At 33.8% G+C, this 26,440-nt stretch overlaps 1 protein-coding gene across 1 annotated transcript in view; it reads right to left on the bottom strand.

Annotated features, from left to right (window-relative positions):
• The window catches only part of CDC73 (cell division cycle 73), a 93,838-nt gene that overhangs the window by 65,439 nt on the left and 1,959 nt on the right, over positions 1-26,440 (bottom strand). Inside the window, exons 2-9 of the mRNA XM_032226614.1 lie at positions 19,119-19,224; positions 16,657-16,726; positions 14,944-15,006; positions 14,800-14,852; positions 14,092-14,180; positions 12,132-12,348; positions 6,104-6,202; positions 5,326-5,404 (exon numbers count right to left, since the gene is read on the bottom strand). Of these exons, the coding sequence (XP_032082505.1) occupies positions 5,326-5,404; positions 6,104-6,202; positions 12,132-12,348; positions 14,092-14,180; positions 14,800-14,852; positions 14,944-15,006; positions 16,657-16,726; positions 19,119-19,224 (776 nt within the window). The remainder of the gene's footprint in view (positions 1-5,325; positions 5,405-6,103; positions 6,203-12,131; positions 12,349-14,091; positions 14,181-14,799; positions 14,853-14,943; positions 15,007-16,656; positions 16,727-19,118; positions 19,225-26,440) is intronic.

Below are 26,440 nucleotides of genomic sequence, written 5' to 3' on the forward strand. Positions count from 1 at the left end.
CCCTCCCTATATATTGTAAGCCGCCCTGAGTCCCCTCAGGGAAAAGGGCGGCCTATAAATAATAAAACCAAACCAAAAAACCAAACCGGTAGCGGAAATTTTGAGTAGTTCAGAGAACCAGTAAATACCACCTCTGATTGGCCCCGCCCCCATCTATTCTCTGCTTCCTGAGTTCCAGCTGATCAGGAGGAAATGGGGATTTTGCAGTAACCCTGCCATGCCCACCAAGCTATACCATGCCCACAGAACTGGTAGTAAAAATTTTAGAATCCAACCCCTGATCTCTAGGTATCAATGAAGTAAGTATTGAAAATAAATAAATCTTTGAAATCAAATATTTATTAATTAATCACATTGGCTCCCTCCCTGATATCATTCCAGGTGACATTAAAGCTCTTAAAGTGGCCAGTGAGGCATAGTGGACCTGGGGTGGAGGAGAGTGTGATGGTACAAGCAGCCCCAGAGCTCCAGCATAACAAAATGCCCTATTCTTGAGATACATTAAAGCTTCAGAATGGTGCCACTCCATACATGGCCAGGATGGTGATCTCAACGAAGGGAAAGCAAGTAAAGACAATAAAATGCAGGTGAAGGAGTGATGGGAGGTATCACAAATGTGTGTAGGCCTCACTTTTTAATTATGTGACTGCCATGGCTGTAAGTTTGAGGACTGCCACAAACCCATTTTTAGTGTCACTATCTTTGAATAGGTATGAAGTGGGAATTACCTATATATAAAAGCATTTTTGCAAAACAAAACCAAGAACAAAAATCTAGTCTGGAGATGAGAAGCAGAGGTAGATATTACAATTTTAAATAGTTATTTCATCTTGCACCCAAGCCTAGAGTTACTTTTAAAGATACAATTTTGATAAATAAGTAGTTGAGGTTATGTGGCAAGTGCTGGGTGAAATAGCAGTATGAGTAGTGGTCTGTCTCTTTCCCTTCCTACTGGCCTTTTTTTTAGATGACTGTCATTTTGGAAGAATGCCGAAGAACTACGGGACAATGCAATGCAAAGCATTCCACAATTAGAGAGGAAGGTCATTTCTGTAAGCAGTTTGGATTGGTGATACCAAACTTTCTCCATTCAAGTAAAGGGCCAATTTAGGGAATCTGATTCAAGAAATTTAGGAGTATGTAAAATATTATGTCACGGAAGAGTCTGCCCCCCCCCCCCCAAAATACTTCTTTACCCCATCTATAATTAAACTATTTATACCCCAATCAGCCGCTCTTGGCTAAAATTTAGTTTAGTTCCTATAATATTATTGTTAACTGCAAAAGGCAGCTGTGCATCAATGGTGGTTGTATATTACAAAAATGGTACCCATATTCTATCTTATTTCAGCTTGCAGGCTTTTTCTAGACTTAGAAAAGGTTAAAGAAGATATCGGACAATGGACTGAGGATATTAAGTTTCAGAATGACTTGAGCCAAGCTGTTTATCAGCCACTCCAGAAGACATACAGACTCATATATCCAGCTGGACTTGGAAATAAATGTCTTCTTCAAATTACTAATCTAATAAACTAACCAGTACATGGCTCGAATATTATATGAATGAACATTTTATCTGTATCTGGATTTAAGAAAATAGACTCTTAAAGTCTCTGGAGTATTGCTCTGGTGTTAGAACTGACATTTTAAAAAAAACTCTTGTCTCACAATGAAACAGTAAAGTATTCCATAGAGTTGTATAATGAGGCTGTGTAATAGGGCTGGGATGATCTTCATGGGGATGCTTTATTTGGCAAAATTTCAAGCAAATGAGCCCAGAAGCCAGTTTCTGGAGCAAAATGATCACCTTACTTTTAAAAGCAAAGCAAAATGGTTATTCTCTGCTGCAACCTCCTACAGGCCTTATCATTGCCATAAGAGATAAGGATTTTGTTGACTTTGCATCCTGAAGAACTTGCCGAGGTGAACCAAAGCCATTTCCCACAATCTACTAATCTAGGACGATAATAATAATTTTTAGGGCTATTTTAAGAATTTAACCAGTTAATAAAAACAATGCTAACTAATATTAATTAGTACCCCTTTTGAGGAGGTTTTAGAGAATGGTTTATCAAAGAAAATGCAGAATAGTTCTAAGAAATATGAAAACTTGCAATTATATAAGTACGACCTAACAGGGAATTTCTTATTTGGATCTTTTTTCTTCAAAGTCAGCATAGCTATTATGCCTAAAAACTACACACCTTTGGAGTACATATTTGATATACAACTCTATAATGTTTCACAAAAACTGTTCAGTCATAAAAAATGTGGATTATCTACCTGGCAGAATCCTTATCAAAGAAAATATGATAGAATCCTTATATATACAACGGTTATAAATTATATACTGAATGTATACAGGCCAATTTTTATTATTCCATCAAAAAACATGAAACAAGTCAGAATGAGGCTGTGGAAACTCAACACAACTGATCTTTGATAGCTGACGCCACCGTAATAGAAAGCCAGCTTCATGCTACTCTCATGCCAATTATTCCTTTCCTTACTTCTATGAAGATAAAGCTGCTTTCATGTGTATAGAGAAATATAGACTTTCTTCTAATGAGAGTAAAACTCCATCTTCACACATTGAGACAGAAAAATCTTAGCTTGCTGACAAGGATCTAACAGAAAAATTATTTTAATGAATCTTAAATATACTGCTTCGTTCCATTTAGCACATGCAAATATATGTCCATGTGACATCAGATTGATATTCAATAGCTGACTAGAAGCAATATGGAGCTTTTTATTTCGTTATCCTTTTTTTTCTTCTATCTATTTTTGCATTCATTATATTTTGTACTTGAGCTTCACCACATGACTTTTCATAAAATGAACAATTAAATAAAACCATAGATGAGTGCTTGAATTGGCTTTGAAGATAAAAACAAAATTTAAAACCGTTAAGAAAACTATCAGAATTAATTTATATGAGGATGAAATAAAAATTACTGATAATATAGTATTGAAAAGATACAGAAGTACTAAGACAGTAACAGCAGCAGCAGTACTGACAACGAGGGCAGTAAAACAAGAGATGATAGTTGTGAGTCTGTACTGTTTTTACAATTAATCCCATTTCCATTTGGCATGCCACAAAATAAAAATTATTTTTATCAGGTAGTAACTACTGCAACCGCCCAATTTTAAAAATGTGGTTTTTTTTTAAAAAAAATGATAATCTATATTTCTTAACAATTTCTGTCTGAAAAAACTATGAGTGTTTATTAACAAAATGTGAAGCTATGTCTCTGCTTCGGTAACTTGGCACCGACAAAAATTCTAGAACGTGTGAGAATATTTCCTTTAATAAAGCTAGTGGAGAGAAAAATCTGTTGACCAAAACTAGCATCTATTATTTTCTTCTAACTTAAAGAAATTAAACATCACTGCCTTATCAGGAAGGTTATTATTTTTCAGCTTCAAATGAATTACATGGTCCTAAAGTCATAATAACCCTAAGGACAAAGGCAAAATATACTGGAAGTAGCATATACTGGTAACAGTTTAACTAGGTGGCATTAATTGGATGACCTCTTAAGGAGATGGAAGGAGGTTATGGAAGAAAAAGGTTGGGATTACAATCTATAGTAACTCTGTTTTTTAAACAATCACTTAACATGCTGTGGTGATCCACCAATAATGCCTTGCAGACAGTTATGTACCGTATAAGACACACCTTTTTTCCTCAAAAAAGAGGCTGAAAATCTGGGTGGATCTTATACATCAAATATAGCATTTTTTGCCTCCCGAAGCCCCATCCCTTCACAAAAATGGCCGTGTGTAGCCTTAGGGAGGCTTTCAGAGACCTCCTGGGGGCTGGGGAGAGCAGAAATGAGCAAAAATGGGACATTTCTGCTCCTCCCAGCCCCCAGAAGCACCCTATAAGCCTCCAAAAGGCTATGCACACAATTTTTTTTGACAAAAAACAGGTCTGTTTTTGTGAAAAACGGGCCATTCTTTGCTCATTTTTGGCCTCCCCAAACCCCCCAGGAGCACTCTGTAAGCCCCCCCAGGCTATTCATGCCTTTTATTTGGAAAAAAAAAGGCCCCATTTTCGTGAAAAATTGGATTTTGGGGGGAGGTTTGTAGAGCGCAAAAAGTTTTTTTTTTTTCCTTTCGGAAAGCTCTTTAGTTAGAGTGATTGATGAGAATTACATTGATCAAGTGCTGCGCCAAACAAGTCTTAGCTCTGCAGGTTGTCAGTGATTTCCTTCTCCAGCACATGGATAAATACACCTGGAAACATCTACCTACTTACCTACCCACTCTCTCTCTCTCTCTCCCTACCTACCTACTGTATTTCTCTTTCTCTCTTTATTCCTCTATCTACCTACTTACTCTCTCCCTACCTACCTATTGTATTTCTCTCTCTCTCCACCTACCTACCTTCTCTCTCTCTCTCCCTACCTACTATATTTCTCTCTATCTACCTACTTACTCTCTCTCCCTACCTATTGTATTTCTCTCTCTCTCTCTCCATCTACCTACCTACCTTCTCTCTCTCCCTACCTACCTACTGTATTTCTCTCTCTCTCTTTCTCCCTCTACCTACCTACCTACCTACCTATTTTTTTAAAAATTCAAAATCTTGGTGCATCTTATACTCTGAAAAATATGGTATATAAAATATAAACTAAAATTAACAGTTTTATGAATTACTATGCTTTGAGAATCAAGGTGAAGTAGATTCTAAAATAACTAATATTTTAAAATATTTTAAATAGTGCTTGTCTGAATTAGTAAATAGAATTGAGTAGGAAAGGACTTTAAAAAATTACAAATTGTTGCAAAATTTATCAAACTTCCATAAGCCTCTCAAGAAATCATTGCAATATAGAACAGCTAGTTGGTCACATCTCATATATACACAAATACACTAGGAAAATAACAATGGATGAACTTGAACAATTTAATGATTATTCTTTCGGAAAATCAGTTTGTTATATGCAAGTGATAAAAGGCAGGATTCTGTTGAATAATAATTTAAAACATCCCGGATATATCACTAACCAAAAAGTAAAACATAAAAGAATACTCCAGGTTTTCTGCTTCATATTTCCAAAAAAAAGCTATGGTTGCTCACTGTTTTAGCAGAGGTGAAGTAGAAAGCTGATTTTGGATTGTATCTAAATCAACACTCTATAAAGCACAAATTTGGGAGGACACAGCAAACTATGTATAATGAAAATAGAAACAAAATGATTTAGATGGCGTTTAGTTTTTTAATTCCTTCAATATTATTTTTAAGAGTCAAAACTGGCAGCTGCAAGAATTTCAAAATGTGTATGTTTCTTTCATTGTGGTATACTCTCTTACCTTCCTTTCCTTTAAATCTTTCCTGATCATATCTGTTATAGGCAGCTGGAATAGGTTGCTTGTTTCTTAAAGTTGGATCCTGAAAATAAAGGGAAAGGGGATTTTGGATCAGTTACATTTGTTTTCAAACATTTTATATTTGTGGCTCAATAGTATAGATAACAGATAAAATATTTAATATATAGATACCTTCAAAGAAAGTTAACTTTCAATCTTATTTACTATGTAAATATCACACTAACATGGGCCATAAGTCTCCTCGTTCAATGTCTTTGTAATTTGGATTGCTGAATAAGTGGTCACTAACTGAAGTCTCTCTCTCTCTCTCTCTCTCTCTCTCTCTCTCTCTGCACACACATACACACACATGCACACTATTCAGCAGAAGAATTTTTAATTAAACATAATTGAATTTAGGTATGCAAATTATATATAAACTTTGAAGAATGTAGATGCCCATTGTAATGACTCAATACATTTCAGTTCCTACATCCTTAGTAAAAGCATTTAGTTTAAAATATCATGTATACAGTATTTATTTCCAAGTAAAGTGATTATTTCTATTGACTTAATTTGTATAAAAAATACCAAAGTCAGTTGCTATGACAAAACACATAGTAAAGTGCTAAATAATGTGTATAGTTTACAATTAAGTACACCTACATAGGCTTTTTTTCTTTGACAAAAGAAAAATGAAGGCAAAAAAAGGAAGAAAGAATTATTCCCATTTTTATTTTTTCTTTAAAAAGTAAGATTTTATTTTCTACTGCAGTATTACCATTGGGGCGGTATTTGGTGCTGGTCGTTGCTCAGGTGCACGGCCTTCTTCTCTAGCTTTGACTGACTGAAGAATTGCAAATATATTCTTGGCAAAGTTCTAAAATATGGAAATAAATGATAAATGAATAAAACACTGAAACCACCAGTTACATAAGAGTGTTGTAAACTATAAAATGAATACTCTTAATAAATTAGAATATAGCTGTAAGACTTAACATAATTAAACATGCAACTGATATAGAAAATAAAACTGTATTCATATGTGTATTTCATGGATAAAACGCAAGATGCTAAGTTTCATTCCTGGGTTTACTATTATACTGGGGAAAGTAGAATAATTTCACAAATCCCATGGCTCAAGTGGAGCACAATTTTCACAGCAGACATATGTCAGCTACTTAAAATACACTGAATATATTCTTAAACTGAACCTAATCCTCCCACTTTAGATCCTAAATTCTATATGTTAATAGTTATGGTTAAAATATAGGTATGACGCAAGCCAATAAACTAGTGAGACAAAGATCATCAATACAGAATATAAACACACACATACAGACACACACACACACATCTAAATTTCTAGCCATCCATCTATCCATCCATCCATCTTTCTATCTTCTGTATTGATGATCCCTGTCTCACTGGTCCATTGGCTTATGTACAATTGTGTACTTCTCTGTTGTTATACCTACCTACACACACACACACACACACACACGTAAGGTGGTGAAATAATTTTAAATGTAGCTGAGAGTGAGGATGTTCTATTTTTAGCAAATATAAGAAATGCCTTTCTGTTGAATTCATCCAATGGTTTTTAACCTTCTCTACACCACGGACCCCCTTTAAATACCTTCTTGGGCTATGGGCCACCAAGACTTAAGATTTGTGATAGTATTATGGCCCCCAGGGGTCCCAGGCCACAGGTTGAGAATTGACTAGACTGTATTTCTTATATTTACTGAAATTAGAATATCCCCAGCTACATTTAAAAAGGAAGATATGACAGTGGGAAAAAGTCCTCTTCTGCATACATGTCATAATTTCAACAAGGTTAAGACTGTTCCATTTGGGTCTTTTTTGCTTTTGAACAGAGTAGAATCTACTGTCAATCATTTAAAGAGTATAACAAGATAAAGTAGATTATCAATATGCAGTTCCATATTATGAAAATAGTTTATAAACTAAGTATAATGCTTAGTTTAAAAATAGATATTCTATTCTTTTTTTCAAAATAAGAAAAAGGGTCCCAACTCACTCTCTCTCTCTCTCTCTCTACATACATACATACATACGTACACACACGTACATACATACATGCATGTAAAAGGCAAAAAAAAAGTAAACCTTGAGAGCAAGTTAAAAACATGTAACTTTTAGAGTGAGGGGAAAAAAGTTATTTTAACTACGCTGAAAGAGAAGCTGAATAAGTGAAATGCATTATTCCTTTTAAGAGAAGCTTAAAAATGACAAATTAGCATTTTATAAAAGGCACATATTTAACCAATTTGCATCAAATCTCAATATGCACTTCTTCTTGAATGGCATATGTACACAACAGATGTCCTCCATTACTGTTAATTCTAAGTAATAATGAATGTATTCAGCAGCTGAGCTCCATAAAAACATTTGTAATATACTAAATGGCTCTATCTTATTCATTATCATTATGAAAACATTAAAAGCATAACAAGTAGATGCATACTATGAGTTTATATAAACATTAGGGGATCTCGTGTTTGGGAATCTTGACTACTTAGCATTTGGATTGCTTGTACTACTTTATATCTTAACTTTCAATTTTCCTCTTCTTCAAAGTTAGGTAAACAGAAGTAAATTAATTATAGTCTGCTATGAACATATATGTAAGATTAAATGATTGATAAATTTTCATGAGAACTTTTTTGATAACAGTATTATGAAAAATAGAACTAATTTGTGATGTCAAAATGTAAATAGCAATAGCAATAGCAGTAGACTTATATACCGCTTCATAGGGCTTTCAGCCCTCTCTAAGCGGTTTACAGAGAGTCAGCATATTGCCCCCAACAATCCGGGTCCTCATTTTACCCACCTCGGAAGGATGGAAGGCTGAGTCAACCCTGAGCCGGTGAGATTTGAACCGCTGAACTGCTGATCTAGCAGTAGCCTGCGGTGCTGCATTTAACCACTGCGCCACCTTGGCTCTTAAAGTTGCTTGCTATGCCAAAAATTTATTTCAACTTCTCAAAAAAGTAAACAAGAATCACATACTGAATCATTTACTTCAAACCATGAAGTAATTTCCAGTAGTTGGAATTAATAGCAGTGGTAGAGGAATGAGTAAGCACTGAATTATAAAGCTTACTGTAATACAAAAGCTGTGTTTCATTAAACAGATTCCAAAGTAACAAGATACCATATTTGAAAACTCTCTGGGCTAATACAACTGCTAACTGCATTTTTCAAACAAAGAACAAATCCTAAGACAACACTTACTTTTCAGAAGCAATTTTTTCTTCTAATTTAATTACATTTAAGCTAATTTAGTGGCCCCAATATTAACTGCATAAAGGACTAACTATTCTAAGCAAATAAACTTGCTCAAAAGGCTGCTCCGACTTTAATCTAAATGTTGTTAATATACTGAACCATTTATAATTCATTTATTTGTTTGTTAAAGGTTAATGTCAAACTGACTAAAAAAAAGTAGATAAAATGTATCCAGGAAACCATACAAAACTTTAAAAAATAAATGTTATCATGGCTCATCCACCATTCTGTCCCAAGGATTGGGAGAACAGCCAGGTTTCCAATGCCTTTCTGAACATCATCAGGAAGGGAGCAATATGAAACTCTGAAGACAATGTTGCTCCAGAGAATTAATGCTAGGGTCTATAATTGTTTCTCTTCCTGAAATTTAAACATTAGCGATTAGAGATGAACAATATTTATAGAACCAAAGTTTTCAAAATGCCTTCTCAAAAAGTGGGATGGAAACTCCTGGTTGCTAGGAAAGGGGAGAAATCATGGAAAAACTAGCCAGTGTAATTCTTCCAATCGGGACATAATACATTGAATTCATTCCCCAAGCAAACCCTTCATTCTCACAATCTAAAGGGCCTTTTAAAGTTTCAGAAACAGCTTGTAAAATATTCTAGGTATCTGTGAGGAAGGGATAAAGGGGAAAAAAATAAGCAAATTTCTTTCCGTGATATTTAACATTTTGGTATTCAAAATATGAACGCTTCAAGAGTCTTTTGTCAGTGCATGCTGTGCTTTCTAGTTGCAAAAATGATTTCTTGGCCGCTCCTGGAAATCACAGTATGACATGAGCTTCTAAATGACAACAGAGAGGCCAGCTTTAATGTGAATCACTTCCACTGGTTTTTTTTTACTTTCTCACATAATCTACTCTTTGAAATGCCTTCCTACTTTCAAGATATGTATGTTATTGTCACCAAAGGAAAAACAGAAACTTCATGCTCATAGTACATCAAATATAACTCTTTTGATTCCAGCTATCCCTTGCAAAGTAACAACCAAACTGAACTTTTACTTCAGCGATGACAATGATGCATTTCACAAGTTACATAAAATCAAATCTCTGTAATTTTTAATTAAGGATTTTGATTACAATAGTAAAAACCAATACAAAATAAACTTTAAAAAAGCAAAGAAAATAGACTGAAAGAATAAAAAGTGGAAGCAAAAAAGAAAGAAGAAAATAAATATATAAAGAACTAAAGGAAAAGGGGAGGTTAAGAGACAGTGTAAGTATCATAAATGTGAAATTAAAAAAAGGAATTAATTCCATCAGCACTGTACTTAAAACAATCAGGAAGACCCTGCACAGAAATTAATGCTCATATCCTTCTCATTTACTGTATACAATTAAGACTTGTTTTTAGTAACAACAGAACTTTAAATTTATCTGGCCAAAAGTGAAGCTAGCTGAAAGTAATGGGGAAAATTTCTAGTAAATGTTCTTAAAGCCAGAAGCTTATTTTAGAGCCACTTGAGTTCAAGTGGATTGAAAATATAATAATGGATTCCTTGAATTTCTAGTTGTTGTTAGATAATTAATTCTTTTCACAGATGGCAATGACAGTGGTAATTAAAAATATCTTCCATTCAAAAAAAAAAGCTTGGATGCTCATTCCTTTCTATGAAGAGCAATTTAAAACATATTTAAATAGTATTAATTTATGTAAAATTGTTAAGCAGTAATCAGAAATACAAAAGCATAGTACAGCTGGTAAAAGAGCTCTGGTTTTCAAACATTTTGTAGTTTGATAATATGTATATTTATTCAAATGAATTTTGAGAATTAAATCTATGTACCTAAAACACAACCATTTTGAAAAGTAGACTAGAGCATATTTTTGTTTATTAGTCTGTTTTGTAATATAATTTTTTTCATCAACAAGGTAATATAAATCCTTCTGACTTTGCAGAAGTAGATTCTAGGACCTTTTCCTCTCTATAGCAGACTCTCCTATCTGAAAAGTACTACACAACCCTGAAATATTGAGACCTCTAATCACAATCGCAGTGAACAACCATCAGCTTCCATCAGTGTGCTTTCACTGTTTCAGAAATGAACTCATATTTATAGTTCAAATGACTGAAAGACAGCGACACAGAACTGAACACGTGATAAAGGGGCAACAAAGACAAGAAAACTTTAATTCATTGCTGCCATCTAGTAATTGACTGGATTTTTGCAGTTCAAATCTGATAGCTCCATTGAATGGTAAAAATGATTTAGATGAATTATTTTAAACTCCCTTTTTACAAATTTCTAATGTAAAACGTGTAAAACTTAAACACATACAGAAACTTGCAATATGAATGAGTTGGCAGCAGGAACAGACTTAGTATTTTAAATAATCACATATATTGCTGGTTAAAAATCTTCACAAATATGTAACAAGGCTACCATCTAGTGGTCTCACAGAAAATAAATGTAAAAAAAAATATCAAGCAGATAACAGAATACAAAACAACTCTTACAAGCAATGCACTTCTCCAAGTGTAGCCTTGAATCAGGGTTACAGGAAACACAAAGCACTTATCCAAGTGTATCTTACATAAACCACGTTTGATGATCAAGCAATGTTGTACGAACCAAGGAACGCACAAAAAAACGTTGACTCCTGCTACTAGGGCGTGGCAGCATCCGTCCTTTTATTTCCAAACCTGACCCTAACAAGCCCCAGCTGCATAATGAATCTTGTATCCCAAAAAGACTCACAGCAGACATCTGCTGAGTCACAACAGCTTAGTATTTAAAAAATTCAAATAGGATTTCAGGATAGGTAGTAGGTAATAGGTAGACAATCTTGCAGCTGGATGTGAGATATAGTAACATCACAATGGGAAATGGGGAGTTTGACAAATTTATTTTTGAAAAATCAGCATTTTAAACTTAGTGACTAAATAATAAAATCTAATAAGGACCACACTTCCCTCCACAAATGTATTTAAAGTGTCACTAATATAAATACTGCGGATTGCCTGTGCGAAGTTTCTTTATTAAAAAACCTCAAGTTATAAAGAAAAGTTACTAGCATATTCCCAAATTAATAACATTATAACAGATAGCATTATAAAATAAATGGATTTTAAGCCATTATTAATTTTCATTCACAAGGCAATGATACATGTCTTTAAACAGGATGCAAATTTAATCTAGGATAATCCAAAAATAAACCACATGGACTACTGTTTATTTTTCTATCACCCATCAAAATATGAAAAATACAAATTCCAAATCCTAGACAGTTTATATTATACATGCAATTTAATGATATATCAAATTAGATTCTGAATATTTTTCAGAAATTAAAAACTTTATTTTCATCCAGTTTTGTAATCTAGAGCTATAGCATTTCTCAAAGTCGAGCTTTCTTAGTTTCATTACACATTATTTTGCATAAATTTTCTCTCCTACATTAACATGCATTGTGTTCTTCCTAAACAGTGAGGAAAGAGCATCTGCTTGATATCAGATTAAAAAATATATAATAAATCAATATTACCTTCCCTGTGCTCTGTAAGATGGTAGTTCTTGTCCTCCATACCCTTTCCCTGCTGACAATATCTCTAGTAACATCAACTTCTGCATCAACAAAACTTCTCTGTTTAAGAGCAGTTATATCGTCATCTAAATCAGTCTTAATTGTGGCCCTTTTCTTGGCCATAATTTTGGCCTTGATAGCTGCGATTTTTTCCACAGACATGGCTTCAGATAAGGATCTAGAAAAAAAATGGTTAGAAACTGGAAGAGTTAGAAATTGGCATTGGCTATTCAATCATTCTAATAAACAAAATACTTCTTGGTAAACTGTTAATCACCAAGTTTTATAATAGAATTTCAATTCTATCAGTAGGCAGTTCCAAAGATAAATCTGCAAAAGAGCTGTCTTTCCTCCCGAGATTATCCTTTATAAATAAAATCCTTTATAAATAAAATCCTTTTATTCATGAGTATTGTGAAGAAATTGTATTGTACTGTATTGTAAACAAGTATTGTGAAGAAAACTTAACTAAGAAAATGAAATAGAAGGGTATTTTATGATTGTTATCTCAATTCCATCATTAAGTCTAAAGATGTAAATATTCAGCATCCCATTCCTGCTGTTGCTCAGTGAGAACAGAAGTGGAAACCAGAAATTTTGTGATTGTTTTCAAGTGATGCAAAAGGTCTGGTTTAGCTAATATTTTTATAATAATGAGAAAATATTCTAATATTAGGTAAAACAATTTCAACAGACGTTGAACAGTATTCTCCTACACTTAGAATTTTTTTTTTGAACATAGTCAATATCTGTCTTCATTCAGTTTCCTAAGACTGTAATTACTTTGGGGTTGTTGAACCAGGATTTGAAATAATTGTTTAAACAACTGGCAAATTGCAATTTGTAAAGTATATGGTTCATTCCTTCTACTTTATTCAACTAGATTCACACTGCACAGCCAATATCAAAAACGTCAGGCTACTCTTTTAAATGAAAAATACCTTTTTAATCAGGACATCTGTTAGTGGTATTTATAATTGCATATTCTAAAATGATATAAATTATCATTTTAAAGTTATTTTTGATATGTTTTTAATCCCAAGGTATGCTGAATTTTAAGAACTTGTCATTTTTGCAAGGACAAATTTGAGAAAAATCTAGTAGCTATACTATTGTTAAGATACCGTATTTTTCACACTATAAGACACGCTTCCCCCCCGCCCCCAAAAGTGGGTAATGTCTGTATGTCTTATACAGTGAATATTGCGATGGGGAGGGGAGGGGGATTGGTGTAACGGCAATATTCGCTGGTGCCGCCTGTCACCGCTGTGTTCGCCACCACCAGGGAACACTGGAACCTTTGCTGCCAATCCCCGCTGCCTAGAACAGCTGATCGGCAGTATTCCAGGAAGCCGATCCAACCGCCAATCAGTTGCTTGGCAGCAAAGGCTCCAGTCTTAGCAATAGCAGTTAGACTTATATACCGCTTCATAGGGCTTTCAGCCCTCTCTAAGCGGTTTACAGAGTCAGCATATTGCCCCCAACAACAATCCGGGTCCTCATTTCACCCACCTCGGAAGGATGGAAGGCTGAGTCAACCCTGAGCCGGTGAGATTTGAACAGCCGAACTGCAGAACTAGCAGTCAGTTGAAGTGGCCTGCAGTACTGCACCCTAACCACTGCGCCACCTCGGCTCTTCCCCGGCAGCGGCAGCAGCTCAGTTCATCTGTGGTGGGTGCAACAGAGTGGAGCCCTGACGAGCCACGTGCTGGCGCTGCGATAACGTGCTGAAGATGACCAGGCTGTTTGCTGCAAGGACACTAGCCAGATGAATACCCAATGGATGCTGGGAGGCAGAGGCAGATTTTTTTTCTTGTTTTACTCCTCTGTGTGTCTTATGGTCCGGTGCGTCTTATAGTGTGAAAAATACAGTAATTCTTAAATTAAATTAATCTTAAAGTACAAAGAAATCAAAACCTGCCTGATCTGCTCAGTCTGCACAATGCCTTCCTTGTGTCCTTCCAGCCGAGCTGCCAACCGTTCTTTGTCAAGCCGCACACACTCTTCATCCTTATAAAGAGAATATTACTCATAAGATTTTCTTTATTTTTTTACTAGAATAACTAAGAGTCGACAAACATGAAACTGGAACATTTAAATTAATGACTATCCACAGGATGGTCTTCCTACTTACTTTTTCATAGCCAGTTTATATGAACTATTTACAAATAAAAATCAAGTTAAATTTCAATTGTTCAATCTACCCAGAAAAAGTTCAGAAAGCCTCTTACAAAATATTGATCTCACACTGTGCAATTGAACCGGGTAGGAATTACAGTACTGGCAGTACTAGTTCGGTGGCTCTAATCATTTTTCATTGATCAACAGAGCTAATCTATCCACACTGGTGTCAAACTGAAGAGAGAAAGAAAAAAAAATAAACACTGCATTACAGAAGAATTCAATGAAACTAATTCTAGTCCTTTAATCAAACAGTGAATTTCAAGTATTGCTATTTACAGTTCTTAAGTTGTAGTTCAAAAGGGATGAGTTGCCTTCATATTTACATACAGTAATTACATACATATCCTATAGAAGATAATAATGGAAGAAAAAGATCTGAACAGTTTTGAAACCATTGAACAAGCTTCATCTTATTCCATAAAAACCTTGCATGAAACCAATTTACCTCTATTCTTGGTTTCTTAGCTTCTGCTAATATTTCATCAGCTGCCCTTTTAACTGCAAGAAAAAGAGAAAATAGTAAGCATTAGAGAGAAGCTTTTTAAAAAATTCCACTAATAAAATATTTAATTATTAAGTTAAACTGTACCTTGAGTAGATCGTTGGAGACCTATTTCCAATGGTGCACTTCTATCTATACTTGATGATGTTGCTAAAAAATTATAAGTACAGGAAAAATGAATAAATGTTTTAGAATGATCAAAATTAAAACCAACAGGTAAATAGAAAAAAGTGAAGCAGTAACCAGGCTATATTAAAATATTAGAACATGAATTCCCTACATGATAAGGAAGGTTGCCTATTTGCCTATGGAAGCATCCCTTACTATCCAAGTTAATTGTAGCATTCATGCTTGATGTTTCCAACAATTCATGTTTGATGTTTCCAACATCTAGCAGAATATCTCCATTAGGCTTTTCCAAATACTGAACAAGGCTGAAGGTACTATGAGATTATTTCGATGACAGAGAACTGGATTTAAGCAAGTGGTTCCCAACCTTTTTTGGGGTCATGCCACAGATATTTTTTTAATCCTGATGCTCCCCTGTGACATATAATTCTTATTTTGCTCAAAAAGTGAACTCCACTCACGCGGAGGAAACCTAAAAGGCCATTAACTTGGTTTAAATAAAATTCAAATTGCCCCCATTAAAAATAATTGCACCGTGGGGAGCCTGGGCCCCACATTGGGAACCACTGCTTTAAGCATTTTTCTAATATCAGCAGAACTGTCTTGGTACCCACCTACCAGGCTCCATTTCCATTTCATAGTTAAAATAAATAAATAAATAAATAAATAAAAAGAACGGGGAATCTAGCACATTACAGAGAACGTGTCCACATTAAATATAATTGTTAGTTACCAAAAGAAATATTTCTGAGTGCCACATAGTTCCTGCTGTTATTGTTTGGAACTACAATAGGAAATAATGAGAAACAGGAATCTAATGTTCTGTCTGGAAATGTCCCCACTAAAATGATAAGAGGGCATCCTGGGAAGTCAAGGGAAGATAAGGGGAAAGAGCCAATGTGGAGTAATGGTCAAGGTATTTGACTAATAACAGTGTGACCAGAGTTCTGATCTACCAAGAGTCACAGAAACTTCCTCAGTGCCTTTGAGGGAGTCATTTTCTCTTAGCTCAACCTACCTAGAGGACTGTTCTTATGATGAAAACAAGAGGAAACACTACAGGTGCCACCTTGTTCTTGTACAAAATGTGGGATATAAATCAATCTCATTCATTTATCTCCTAGTAAATGTGCCTATTTCACCTGATAGTGCCAATATATGCTGTACATTGGAAACTCCTGAGTAAAAACTATTTCTAATACTTGATTAACCAAAACATATCTATAGCAAGAAATTAAATAGTTTTTCTCATCAAGCACCTCTAATATGTGATGCTGGCTGGGGATGGATAAGAGGGAAATAAAATTTTCTTTTCTTTTTTTTTTCCCCCTGAACCTTTATATTTTATTACTGGCTTTTTCATACTGAATGTCTCCAGTGTTTCTTCTTTGGGTTTTAAATCAGGCCCTCAGAAACATTCAGTGAGAGAGAAAAGAACTACTCAGAACTTGTTTTTCTTTTTTTAACACCAGTTAGTTATATATTTGACACCAGATTCAAATAGTCTTATCTAATCAAGTAAAACACTTGATTTGGTATTTTAATTTCTGACAAAGGGACTAAAATTATTCTGCCTTTTAATATAAGACAAAATGTTTCATTACTCATGAGCTCATGGTCATATTTTTAGGAAGAATACTAAAATAATAAGCAGTTATGTTTTTGACTCACATGTTTCTCCATTAAGATATGCAAGGAGATCTTTTCTGTCCGGTCTTCTTACTACAGGAATGTTTTCAGTCTGAAAGGAATAAACTATTGGCTTAATTCAATAAGGTAAAAGTCCCAAAATTGGTATTTTACTGTGAACCCACTTAACATACTTAAATCCTAGCTAGACTTTCAAAGCTAATATAACAAAGCAAAAATACAATGCTCAAGACATATTAGTAAATACACTATCATTTATATTATCATATTTTGTCAGCAGAACAAGCTGAATGTAATCACACTCATCAAACAATTTGCAGAGACTAGTGTTTCTGTATTGTTTAGGTAAACATTACAATATTTCATTTTAAAATATATTCAAAGGATACTAGACCAAAGAAGTAATTCACAAATTTCTTCTCCCCACCCCACACCCCCATCTAAGGTTCGTAGATGAACTTAAAATCACCTGCAGTCACGGCTTGAACTAGGTTACCATATGCTGGAGCTGCTATTCAACTGAGACAGAAAAATACAGTAGTTTCAACAAATCTGTGAGAACCTTGCAGATCCCTGTGCTGAGGTAGTTGCTGAACAGTCTCTTTCAAGTGCAATTTGTGTGTTAAACGTGTGCATGCTGGCAGAAACTTGTGGTGATTGCCCATTTCTGAGAATTATAGTGAACAAAGGTTTGTGGGGTGCTGCTTATCGAAGCAGCGGCAGCTATTTTATGAAAAAATCTACTAATAAAAATCAGATTGGTCCCCGCCTGATTCACTTATGACCTGGTTTTGAAGTTACAATTATGCAGTGTCTCCATGGTCATTCGGCCTTATGGCCATAGTATAAGAGATGCTTCAACAATTACCACCCCATTCATCACATCACACCCCACAGGCCTTGAAAATAAGACAAAAACAGTTAAAGAAGGAATTTGTTTAAGAAATTCTCACTTTTACCCCTAATTTTACCCCCAATATCACTTTTAGGTATGGTATAATTATTCAAATAGGTAGTTATTTGAAAAGTTATCTTTTCTTTTTTGTTTCTAAATTATCATTACGTGGGTAGGAAATATATTCTTTTATTAAATTTATAAGCTCCCCATTTTGTTATCGAGAACAACGCTAGGAAGCAATATGCCACAAAGGTGTGAATGTAATATCATTATCTGATTTGTCTTTTAATATATGCTATATTAATTTGCTTCATTTTTTATTTCTTTTTTAAATTTTTCTGTTTGGTTTTTACAAAACATAAATTAAAATAAATATTTTAATAATTTCCAAAACTGGACACTGGATGAGACTAAAGATTATATGTAGAGAATATAAAATGGTGCAAAACATTATGATAATAAAAACTGAAGACTTCTGAAGAATAAAATCAGAAAAAGTGAAATATTAATAACATCTGGTACTATGATTCAGATGCTACTGAAGAATTGTCAAATGTAAAGAAATAGTATCTGACAAGATAGAAATGATATTGAAAGTAGATTTTACAACTGACAGGGTAGGAGAATGATTCAGAAAAAGGATGTTTCACTAGATCTCAACAAAAAACTGGCTGAGGTTTTAAAATTTAAAAGGGAAATACAAATGACAAACCAAGAGAATAACCTGGATAGTTTTTCCAACTGGGTTTACAAAAGAAGCTTGTTAATATCTTGAAGAACTCTGCAAAGTGACAAAGAAGAAATGAAATCAAATCTTGCAATACTGGACTGAATTAAGGATTAATAAGACTGCTAGAAATATATGGAAGGAATATGGAGTTGGTCCATCTTCAAACTAAAATTAACATATTGCAACAGGCAACATAAATAAAAACTATAAACAGGCCTGGGACATTGTAATTAGATTTAATATGTTCAAGTCCAAAATGCAAATGGACTAACAAAGAATGAAGGTATCAAAATTGTGGATTCTTTTCTATATTTTAATGATGTTGAAACAATCTGTTTTATTTCTTTTTTGGTTTTGATTGAGCTTTAATAGTAGTTAATATAATTCTGACAAGTCATCTTGGGCAGGAGTATTTATTGAGCAGTATATATTTCCAAAGCTGGTCCAAATCTTTTATATGTAATTAAAATAAATTTGAAGATTATTTATAAACCTAAAGATGTACTAAAATGTGCAATATAGTTTCAATTACATTTTTGTATGCTTTTAAATAACCGCATGTGACAGGTAGCGGCCTCTCTGGTCAGAAGATTGAGTTACAGTTATTACTGTACTCCTGCTTTAAAGTCTTTTCCAGAAAAATAAAAAATAAAAATAACTGAAACAATTCCTAAACATATAATCATAAAATCGTTTGATACAAATTGCTTCAATAAAAAGAATGTATTGTAAGGCCATGATTTGTGATCGTTCAATTCCTTAGCACAGAAATTCGTATTCAGATACTGAATGAATAACTGGGGAAATGGAAAACACCATTAGAAAAAAAGTCAGGCTCTCAAGAAATGTACTTACTGCCGCACGACGGACATAAACAGGATGTGAGAGATGTACATTATTCAACAGGAACAAAATTGAATCCAACGTATAGTACTCCCTTGGCTGGCCTTCTTTTCCTGTCCTGTAGAGAATAAAATGAAAATTGGTTTAGAAAACTGAAATAAGAGGAACAGATGCCATCTAAGTTTCTGACCATAAAAACAAGAAATATGAACTAATAAATAACTATCCCTACCAGTCAATATTTGGTTTTTTCCGTGGAAAAATGGAAGGAGAATCATCCTTACGATTTCACTCGAAGGATAAGTATATTTTCTTGCAATTTCTCTTTTTTCAGCAAACTCAAGAACTTTTATTCAATGAGACAAGGGCCTTAGCAATTCCTCCTCTTTATTGGATAAAATGGCTAATTACAGTTCAAATATCTGGGGGTTTGCAAACCTTCAATTTGGGAGCCAAAGCTGGCTTTCTTAAAGAAAGGTAAGCTAATGTCCACTTTAAATATCAATAAAATCTAAATCAGATTTCAATTATTATTAAATGACTTTTCCTCCTACCTTGCGGTTCTAGGCAGCTCAAAATTACTATTTTTGTAGCAAGCTGCATGCCTCGATTGTTACTATGTTGCAGACAGAATACTTACATTATCATATTGCTAGTATCCTGCTGCATTAAAATATTATTCCCAATTGGATTTGAAAAATGTCCCTGAAAAATAGCTTCAAAAAATTGCTTATCACTTATACAGCTAAGTAATAAAACAGATTAAACACAATTAATTAATATAACGAGACCAGCTATCTATAAATATTCACTATATCTGTGCCTTGATGAGACAAATCTCCACAGTTGTCTAGAAAGTTAAAAATCCTATTGGTCAAATGAATTTGATTGGTAATCAGGATATTAGATATGGATTATGAATAAAAATCTATTGTCTTTTTGGACATAATGATTCAGGGAAGTCCTCCATAGAATTATATACTACAGTATTTGATATGTGACAATTGATCCACCACACAAAACTCCTAATCAAAGTGATATTATTAGCCCTTCTTAAGAGCAAAAGTACATAGTATAAAAATCTTATAAATCTTGACATTCAAGTTACATTCTGCACTCTGGACTGTCTATTATTTAGTGATAATTTATTTATTTACTTTAGCTGTACTTTTCGATTGAATCTTTCAGTTATTTGTTTTTCTAGACTTTTTTCGTTATTTTCTTGCTATGGAAAGACACATACATTTTACAAAAAAATAAACTCTATGATGTTTCAGCTATCCTTTAAAAATAGAAATATGTTATTCAGATAACAGATAACAATATTGAAAGCCTTAGAATGGTTCATTCTCATGAAACATACCCATGGAACCAAACAAAAACACTTGGTTCTCATCCAGCTTCATCCAGAGAGTTTCCTGAATGACTCTGGCCGTTAATCTATCTCATGAGTTTTTTATGTGGGGAAACACTAAAGATAGGAATGTTAACAGTGGTGGGTTCTGGATCCCGTTCCAACTGGTATGGTTGGAATGGGCCTTGTGGCGTCCACATGGACGCACACAGCGTGCATGCATACACGTGCAGCACACGCATGCATCTTAGCGCCTCCACAACGCTCCAGCTACTCAGCGTAGCATTGCACAGGCGCTGTATGCACTGTGCACTTGCGTGGAAGCGCAGAAGCCTTAAAACATCAGTAAGGCACTCAGGTGGGGGGGGGGCTCTATAGCACCATACCGGAACAGTATCTGGTGCTCTGGGCTGGCTCCGGTACGCCTGTACCGGGGCGTACTGCCTGCAACCCACCACTGGGATGTTATGATATTGCAAATGAAAGAAATGATTAATGTTTAAAAAATATACTAGGAAATAAGAACTAAAATACAAAAATTAAAAACACCATTCCACTATAAAATAATTTTTAAAACAATAATAGAACAGAAAGATTCCCCACAAAATGCTGAAATGTTTTATAAACACTTTATGTTGGATATGGTTACAAAAATATTTATAAACTGAACAACAGAAGGGTATTGTTGATTTGTCAATATATCCCTATCTGTTTGAAAGAAAGTTTCTATTTAGGTCATAATTGCTTATCTTCAGAATTACAGTAATAGCTGAAATATTAAAATCAAAGGAAGTTTTATTCTGTCATTTTCATAGGAATTAACTAGTGAAATATTTATGTTTTAGCATCTGTCAGCAGAATGAATACTTCTCTTACCACTAATGTGGATATTTGAAGGAGTGTCATAGTAGATGAGAAAGAAGGAGAGAAAAGCAAAAAGTGTTGTAGGAGAACAACACAATCATTTCCAAGATTACATTTTTAAAAAAAAAAAACTAATTCAGTATATATATGTACGTATGTATGTATGTATGTATGTATATATATGTATATGTATGTATGTATGTGTGTGTGTGTGTATAAAGAACAATCAATTATTATATTAAACAGGTTTATTTTCCCAGAGAGAAGCGTTTTTAGCACTGTATAGTGTACAAGGATGAAATAGATTAAAGTGGACACTTTTTGTTATGTATTTTTTTCTGTATTACTAGCTCTTCTACACTTTCTCCCCAAAGAGATAATGATAGCAAGGATTCTGGAGGTATAAATACACTTTACACAGGGATAAAAATGTGGAGGAAACATTTCGAGGAAAATTTACAGGTAATGGAAGTATTAAGCATCTCCTTACTTTTCTACCAGCTTTTTTTATATATAGTTATCTACTAGAAAATGTTGACCTGCATAATAACCTATGCACTGAGTGAATCTAAGCTGCATAAAATACTGAAAATGAGTTCATTGAGTAACATAAACTATTGTAGTAGTGAATGTTATGTGGTTGCAGTAAGGTTAATTAATTTACTTTTTTTGTTCTTTACAGCCTAGTCAATTTTACAAATTCAAAGTAAACAAATTTGCCATGATTCAACAAAACTACATTAATAATAAAAAGAAAGTTGTATGCATACTATTTTCTATGACATTTTCCAATATTGTGTGTTGATTAACTTTTCACATTAACTTTTCAAATATCAAAAGAAAATTGTTGGCACTGTGCATCCAGAGCATCCAGTGAAACTTTTAATGCAAATTGGTTCTCTGCAGAATATACAGAGGATTTAAAGAAATCTGATTTTTTTAAAAAAAACTTACATATATGCTCTTCTTAAAAACATTAATTTAAATATAATTAATAAATTTACTTTTGTTACATTAACTTAAATTAGTTGACATTTGCTAAAACAAAATAAAAAAGTAAATTGTATGAAAGGGTATCAGCACTATTCTATTATTCTGTAGTTGTATTCTGAAACACTGGATTTTTAAATTATTTCAGAATCAATACAATGAAAATAAAGAATTATGAGTTACCAAAAATATGTAAAGTAACCAATTGTTTCTGCTCAGTCGACAGCACAGGTGTCAAACTCGCGGCATCACACTGCCATCATGTGACATTTTGCAATGGTTTTTTCCTTCAGGGATCTGGGGTGGGTGCAGCCTGTGAATGATGCATTCTGCCCACAGGCAGCCAGTTTGACACCCCTGGTCTACCTTAGTCCTCATTCATTGACCATTCAAAGTTATAACAGCACTGAATGAGTAAGCTTGACTGGTCCTCATAGTTACAGCTGCTGCAGTGTCCGTGCAATCATATGATTGTGATTTGGATGTTTGGCAGCTGGCTGGCATTAATGACAGTTGAAGCATCCGGTGGGTTACATGATTGCCATTTGGAACCTTCACTGCCAGCTTCTGTCAAGCGAAGTCAATTAGGAAGGCAGAAGAAATTTGCAAATGGCAATCATATGACAATCATGCCTTACAACTGTGCAGGATTTGCCTAGCAATGGCAATTAGAACTTTTGCAAAGAGTCAAGCATCAGTGAAAATATATGATGTTATACTTTATAGCCAAGTCACTTAGTAATGGAGCTGTGAGTCCCAATCACCATTGTTGATTGAGAAGTATCTTTAGAGCAGGCAGCCCATGTCCCTGGTCCATTAAACAATGCCATCTTGCTGGATCTAGGAGTTGTGCATTCTCTCTGATCCTTTCGGTCCCATGGAAAAGCATTTGTCTGGAAATCCAGACGGCTTCAATCCTATTCATCTTTTGCAAGGCATTTGGCCCAGGCAGTTAGGTAAGCTCGGCTATTAACATGGTATTTTTGATTGGGAAATTGGTTTCTTTAAAAAAAGAAATCTTGGGTATCATGGGCTGTGTCCAGATGCTATAATTGCTGTTTTAATCCCTGCATAACACTCAGAATCACTACTGTGTGATTGGCAGCCCTGTGGATATTTAAATAAAGAAGCAAGGAGGAAAGTCTTCTCTGGGGTCCTAAGCAAAACAGGGATCAACTGGATTTTTGTTCAGAGAAAACATTGAATACATTTACAGCAATCATCAGGAGAAGGGACATAAGCCTTTTTCAAAGTTAATTTCAAAGTTAAGACAAAGCAGAAAATTATCCCAATTCATTCTGGATACAGTCTAACCTGTTTTCTATCAGCTTCAAAAATAATAGTATTTCAAGGGTTGTTTTTGTGTGTGGATTGAAAAAAATAACATTTTTGCCTTGGGTGCGCTGAGTTTGGATTTTGAGTGTTATATTACATTTACAATTTTGCCCATAGTTGGGTGATGGTCTGACTCAATAAATTATAGATATCTGAAAGATTTGGTACTACCAAATAAGCTTTTGAACTCCACTAACATTCTTAATTATTATTGTGAGTTTTTATTCAGTAAGCACATTTAAAAATGAACAAGTTCATTTTCGAAGAAAAATTTAAAGAAATATAAAAATCATATTAAATTTAAAAAGAATTTTTAAAACTCCATTTAGATTATTAAAATCATTTTTAAAAACTTTATCTTTTACCCCCACTGGTGGATGAACTAATTAATTTTAAGGGAAATCTGGAGCATTACATTGTGTGTCCAGTCTGAATTTCATAAAGACCATGGAGCACTTGGTCTCTGGGGCAATTTAAGTTTAAAGGAAACAGCAGAAAAGAATCTTTATTTCTTACTGCCATGTGTTCTTTACTCATTTACTGTATATTTTTCAGAAAAAGACATATATTACACAAGATGAAATTAAAAGACATATTACATTGGACAGTTTTTAAAATCAAGTCTTACTTTACTAAATCAGTTCTTCACTCACAGCTATTTATTTGTTTACTTAGTTTCCCTTTGTTTTCATTAGGGTAAGCCTAGGCCAAGAAAGGAAAAACATTGGAAAAGAAATCAAGCGATATTATCTGGAATATCTATTTCTTTACTCATATTCAAGTCACAATCATATGTCAATATTTTAAGAACACAATAGATTAAAAATATAAGCTATTTATAAAGGTTTTTTCGCATGAAGCACCAATTCATAATTTATTAAATTGAACTAATTGAAATAACATGTTAACACTAAACAATCATTTATGAACAGCAATACTAAAGCTAAGCCAATTTTTTTTTATTTTAGGGGAAGGGAGAGGGAGAGAGAGAATATAAGGTGATGGAGACTTACAAATACTGATTATAAAAATCAAATAATCATGTGATTGATTTATGATTAGCATCAGATTCCTCAGATTATAATTTGCAGCATCAATAGGAAAAGTGGTTGAAGTCATTCTATTTTGAGATTTATATATGAAAAAATAGGTCTAAAATACTTCAGTCTTCAGCCAAATTTTATATGGCAAATCCATTTCTACATGGAATCCACACCAACTCTAATCTAGACTCTTCACTAGCACAGAAATAAATTCAACAAACTTTTCCTTTATCTATGGCTTTAGCATACATTAATGACTGCTTAACTATTTATAGGAGGGGAAAGCCAAGGTTTAACTATAAATTTTTAATCTATAAAAGTTTTATTTGTCCTCAGAATTATTAGCAAGATTGTCTATAAACATCGGAATGTACATTCAATTAAAACAGAGCAACTTCTGCTGAAAAGTTACTTTCTGGGTTACATCAATAACATTGGATCACTTCAAGATTAACTTCAAGAAAAAGCTTGTGGTTTTGTTTTTGTTTTTCTATTTTCACATTTAATTGTTTTAAAAAACGCAGACAGATTTTTTAAAATAATATAATTACATTTGCAAATATAAGTACAAGTAAATGTATACTTGAATGTGTCAACATTTTATTGGCTTAACTTAATTTCTTCTAAATTTACCATGACTTAAATTATATTCATTTGAAATGGCTCAAATTCAGTTAAATATTTAATTAAGCACAAGCAAAGAATTTCTCTTCAAAATAGCTACATATTTAGGAAGGTTTACAGCTTCAAAAACTGTCCCTGGTTATCTGAGTGTTTATGTCCATCTGTAGTTTACTCTTCACTGGCAGTTCCAGCAGAAATGCTGTCTGTACATGCATAGGCATAGGCAACTGGAACAATGTTTGAAACTGCCATATAAGTAAAGTCCACAGTCTCCCATGAGCTGTGCTTATTCTAATAAAAATATTTTTACTGGATGTTCTCAAGGTTAACATTATCTGACATATCCTACCAAGTTATTTGACAGAGAAATAGAAAAAAAAATGTTTAAAGTGAGTCTTGGAATGCAAACTCAAGAAAAATACTACATAAAAGAAAAAATGTTTGAGAAAGAGTACTGAGTATTTAAGAATCTTTTAATCTTGTCTTTTAATTAATCTAATATCAACCAATGCCGTGAAAAATATAACAGGTTACAAAGATAAATTCAGAAAGGGAAGGTATTTGAGAATACAGAAAAAAAGATAGTGCCTGTATGAGATGCACACATTATAGACCAGGAGCTCCCCTGCAGTCAGGTAAATCACAAATATGTCTACTAATATGGAGATGCCTGGATCATCCTATATAAAGTGAAGTCTTTATAAAGTTTTAAGGCTTTACCATGAATTCTTGAAAAATTCCTGTCTGTAGGTCCCTGACTCTTTCTGGATACCTGTGTGTAACTCCTTTGGATTTAAAGAGTTGGATCTGTATTTTTAGGCTTTTTCAACTTTGGGATTCATAATTTTATAATTAGCTACTTATAATGTTCTACTTTCAACATTAAACCACAAAACTAATTGAAGGTATAATAGAAGCAAGATATTAAATTCCCAGAGCTTACTGAAAGCAAACAAATCATGAAGCAGATGCATGTAAACGTTTGTAAAGCACTCAAATATACAACTGCTGTCCTTTTAAGAAAAATATGTAATAGGTTCTAAAGATCACCTATTTTAGAACGACTAGATTTTTTTAAAAAAAGATGGACATTTCCAGAAATCACAACCCTGCTGAAATACATC

The sequence above is a fragment of the Thamnophis elegans genome, chromosome 11 (assembly GCF_009769535.1).
Source record: "Thamnophis elegans isolate rThaEle1 chromosome 11, rThaEle1.pri, whole genome shotgun sequence".
NCBI lineage: Eukaryota > Metazoa > Chordata > Lepidosauria > Squamata > Colubridae > Thamnophis > Thamnophis elegans.